The 4,607-nt window shown below is 40.2% G+C and overlaps 1 protein-coding gene across 1 annotated transcript; it reads left to right on the top strand.

Moving 5' to 3' along the window:
* Positions 1-3,014: 3,014 nt before the first annotated feature.
* LOC121860496 (perlucin-like) lies at positions 3,015-4,170 on the top strand (the record flags this gene model as incomplete). Its single annotated transcript, XM_042357661.1, has 4 exons — positions 3,015-3,101; positions 3,347-3,521; positions 3,653-3,758; positions 3,971-4,170. Coding segments are annotated over 4 exons (513 nt in total), but the record flags the coding sequence as incomplete, so codon positions are not given.
* Between the last annotated feature and the right edge of the window lie 437 nt (positions 4,171-4,607).

Here is a 4,607-nt window from a genome sequence, read left to right as displayed (position 1 = left end):
ATTGTTCACCTCACTGCAAGATATAGAAAAGTCAAAAGAATAAGATGCTCATGTCCTAAAGAATGTCCATTTATGAATATCAAATAATTTATAAAATTTTCCTGACACAGACCAAATCTTCACTTATGTGTTCATCCCGCATCCTCCCAAATCTCCACTATTTGTTCTTGATCCATCTCCACTATCTCCTTTCCATTATTATTACCAACACACACAGTTTGTCCTAGAAACTTTTTATTCCCATCTCTCTCCTCAACTCTCCGCCTTTCACTGTCCCCACCCACCTCTGCCTTCATAACACCAACTACTCCTTTCACTTCATCACATCACACTCATCACTACCAACTCAGCCCCAAGAACTCATCCACAAACATCCCACAACACCCAGCCAGAAGTATAAACCTGAGAAGATCCATGTTGTCATGCTCCCAACACCAAAGAGTTTTACTATACTATCTTCATTCCATATCACATTATAAGAGTAAATACCAACAAATGCAGACGAAAACTGATGAGAAACTGCAGGAGTCGAACTTTCAAGCAACATACTGTACAGCAGAGCAACAAGCCTTACACTCAGCCAGGAATTAAACATAGTTATCACCCGTCGACTGAGATATAGCCACGGCGATTCTGGGAGGTGGTTACCTGTATCAGGGAGGGCAAACTGACAGCCGGTTAATTTTGTTCGTAATATTAATTACAGAAAGACTGATGTGCTACTAAGATGTCCTGATAACTTTTGCAGATGATCTTGCTGGTGTATTACGTGGGGCGTCAAAAGGTAACATAAGTTGGGCGTCTTTATAGATCAGCTAGTTTAGCTTAGCCCTGAAGCCCAAATACTGCACAGTAACATCGAACACTTAACTGGCGAATGACGGAGACAAGCAAACTTCTTGCACTGCTTTCCTCACCATTTGTATGGATTGGTCGCCCATGTAAATGGAATTTTGTATCTGTAAATAATTAATAAAATTAAGGAAAACACTCTTGGTAGTCTAATTCTCACAATAAGTTAAAAAGTTGTTAGGAAACAGAATGCTTCTTCATTATCTCTACTTTCAAGTTTTTCATTATTGTCTAATTGCTTCAGACAATCAATGCACATGTACGCCAAGAATTGTTTTTTTGACGTAGCTATTCATATTTGTCTTTAGGAATAAAAGTATTTTTGACACTCGTCTCTTCTCTCTCTCTCTCTGTGTTCGTCTCTTTGAATCTAATGCCTCTTGTTCGTATATCTATTTATTTATTCACCACACTCCTTTGTATCGTGTTATACTCATATAGCTATATGGTCACATCAAACATATTACCATGAGAAATGAACAGACAACAACCATCACTTAATGTCTCGTCGTATAATGTGTGAATCTTTATTTCCACGTCTCCAGGCAACACCAACACCATTTTAATACCAAGACAAAGACATTAACACTTTAATTCTTAAGTTTTAACATACACACAAACACACAGACACACACACACCACATAGTGATTTAACTATTTATTCAGTGTTCACATACGAGTTATAACGAGTATTTCTAGGTAGTAGGTATTAGGCAGCTACCAAACAGGGAGGTACTACCGCCTGGGAAGATATTGGAAGCATAATATGTTGTCTATGGTAGACCCTGCTGCCATATGGCATCACAAAAATTGTGACCAAGTCTCAGGTTGCTGATCTGTCTTTCTGCCTCATTTACAGGGTCTCACTTGTTCCTCTTACTATTGACAACACACCATATATATATATATATATATATATATATATATATATTTCATTAGCCCAATAAAGCACGCGGACTTCTACATACAATCAACACCTCAACCCGCCAGGATTCGAACCCACGGCCCACGAGCCCTTGACTGTGACCGGGGAACGCTAACCGCTGGACCACCAGGATACTACAAGCAATCGTAGACTTTGTTATATTTCACACAAAGCCTGTTCAACGAGCTTCACGAGGTTCACGGCGCCATAAGCTCGTTGAACAGGCTTTGTGTGAAATATAACAAAGTCTAGGACTGCTTTCAGAATCCTGGTGGTCCAACGATTTTCCCGTGCAATCAATGGAGTTCAGCGGGATGATATAATATATATATATATATTGTTTCTCACTTTTGATATTTTTTTTAATTTTTGTATTTCTTTATTATTATTATTATTATTATTATTATTATTATTATTATTATTATTATTATTATTACCCCCCAGGCCCTGATGTGGGTCAGTGACCTGTGCCCGGGTTGGCTAATCCCGTAAAAAAAAAAAAAAATCTAGGGTAATGGGAACTAAGTATAGCTTTGTGATACAGACTCATAAATGACCTAAGGAATCTGTTCACTACATAGTACATCACAAGAGAAATATTTGGGTAAGATAATTTAAACTCGTCTCTAAGGTGGGGTTGAGTGTACGGTACCTATTGTAGACTACAGAGATTGCTACCTTGGTTGTTATGGTAGCTGCTCCAAATATTAGCCAATGAAAGCTTCTTTCGCTGAACATTCAGCCAATAAGCACCACTGTCGACCGTATAAAAGGGGCGGCTCTTCCTTTGCGTTTTCAGTGTGCTGGATTCCACCGAAACAACTCCATTGTTCATAGTAAGTTTTGTTGATATTTTACTTTTTTTTTTTAGGGGGGCACTGCTCATGCCCTAATTTTGCCTTGTCCTGCTTTATAGTAAACCTAATACGCCAAATCTTTAATCTTCCTTCAGATGAAGACAATAATCCTCTTCGTGTTAACGACTGCCGTCTGGGCCGAGGAGTTATACGTCAAGAATGAGGGAACACCTGTTATTTTTGGTGTGGGAAGTGATGGCGACCATATCATGGTTAGATCACCGGGTGTGTTGAGGTCTACAAGCTCTCAAAGCCCTTCAGGCCAGACTCCACAGGGCCGACGTCAAGGGCAATTTTTCACTTCGGGCCAGCCTTCCTCTGGCCAACGTCTAGGACAAGTCTTTAGGAGCCTTCCCCTGGCCAACGTCTAGGACAATTTTTCAAGTCAAAGTAAACCAACTCGTTTCTTATCTCAACAGACCATCTTGCCACAGAATCGGTTTTGTGATCATGCTCGCAGACCTATCGTAAGTTCTACAGTATGCACTTGGTAATTTAAGTTAATAAATTAACCCTCCTGACTACGTATGACGATATGCTGCTGACTATTTGATAATACTGTATTACTGTAATGTATTTTTGAAATCTTAAATTGTACGATAGTTTCCTCCTAATTGAAGATCACGAGCCCTTCAGGGTTCTCAAATATACTTTTTTATAACTATAAAGTAAGATCTTGCCTTCATGAACTGCGCATCTCTTCCTTCTACAGGTCGACGAGGTGTTCCAGGGTAGGGCATACCACTTCTCCTGGTGCCATAATGGCGGCCGATCCTACACATGGTACGATGCCAGCCATCATTGTCAGAGGCTGGGCAACGGCTTCCAGGCCGTTAGTATAGAGCACCCGAACGAAGACAACTTCGTGGCTGGAGTTCTTAGAACATGTGAGTGTTGCCTCAACTGTTATCGTGGGATTTCTGCTATTGAAATGGTAACTGAATATGCTTTCGATCGTTTTCTAAAATTATTTCTTCAGTTAACAAACATTGGTATCGTTTAAAATATATTTTTACAGACCAAATGAGGGACATCTGGACAAGCGGCACTAAGTTGGGCTCTTACCAGTGGTACTGGGAGACGGGTGTCTCCACTGGTTACACAAACTGGTCTAACACCGGCAGGTTAGTCGGTACCCTTCGATACACACACAAACCATATTTATTTAATATTTGCCTGATGGAAATAAACTTTTTTGTGTTAAGACTTCTCTAGTTCCTATATTTATTTTACATAAAATTAGCTTGAGTCCCTTTGAACTTGTTAACAGAAGCTGAAGTTCTGTATCCATGGCTCGTGTATATTGACCATCTAACTTTTTTCTTTACTTGGCCAGACTTGGAAGAAGTCAACCAGACAACGCAGACGGTAACGAGCAGTGCCTGGCTGTGGTGAACAGCCTAGGCGTCGGGTGGCACGACTCGCGCTGCAACACTCTCCGACCTGTAATCTGTGAGACCGAGGCGTTCTACAGGCAGTAATTCTGTAACGCAATATTAATAGCCTTCGTAATACAAGGTCTAGATAAATTGTATACATATGTTTAATTTTTAATAAAGTCTTGCCTCTCATTTGCCCGTTTCTTTTCATGACTTCTACAGTGTACGTAATACTTCCCTGAAAATGAATCCCTCCGAAGCAACTTTGACTTGGTGATTAAACATTACAGCTTACGAAGGTGTAAGTGCATCTATTATAACGCGGGAACATGAGGTTTAACGGAACTAATTTAGGCCTTAAATATACGTAAGAATCTAATTCCCATTGACCAACTAATAAATTCAATGTTTCCATAAATGTGCATCCCTGAAGCACATCATTGACAATCGGGGGGGGCCCCCCCCCCCCAAATCGCTAGGGAAGATTTGCTCAGCCAGTTACCCTGTATCTGAAAACTAACTACATAACCCCTCATAAGGACCTCTTTCAATATGACTCTAATTAACTGCTGTTTGGTGAGCGTATCTTGGCAC

This window comes from Homarus americanus, unplaced genomic scaffold, assembly GCF_018991925.1.
Source record: "Homarus americanus isolate GMGI-L3 unplaced genomic scaffold, GMGI_Hamer_2.0 scaffold44093, whole genome shotgun sequence".
NCBI classification, from domain to species: domain Eukaryota; kingdom Metazoa; phylum Arthropoda; class Malacostraca; order Decapoda; family Nephropidae; genus Homarus; species Homarus americanus.
Note: the sequence above shows the minus strand (reverse complement) of the source record. Positions and strands in the feature narration are given on the sequence as shown.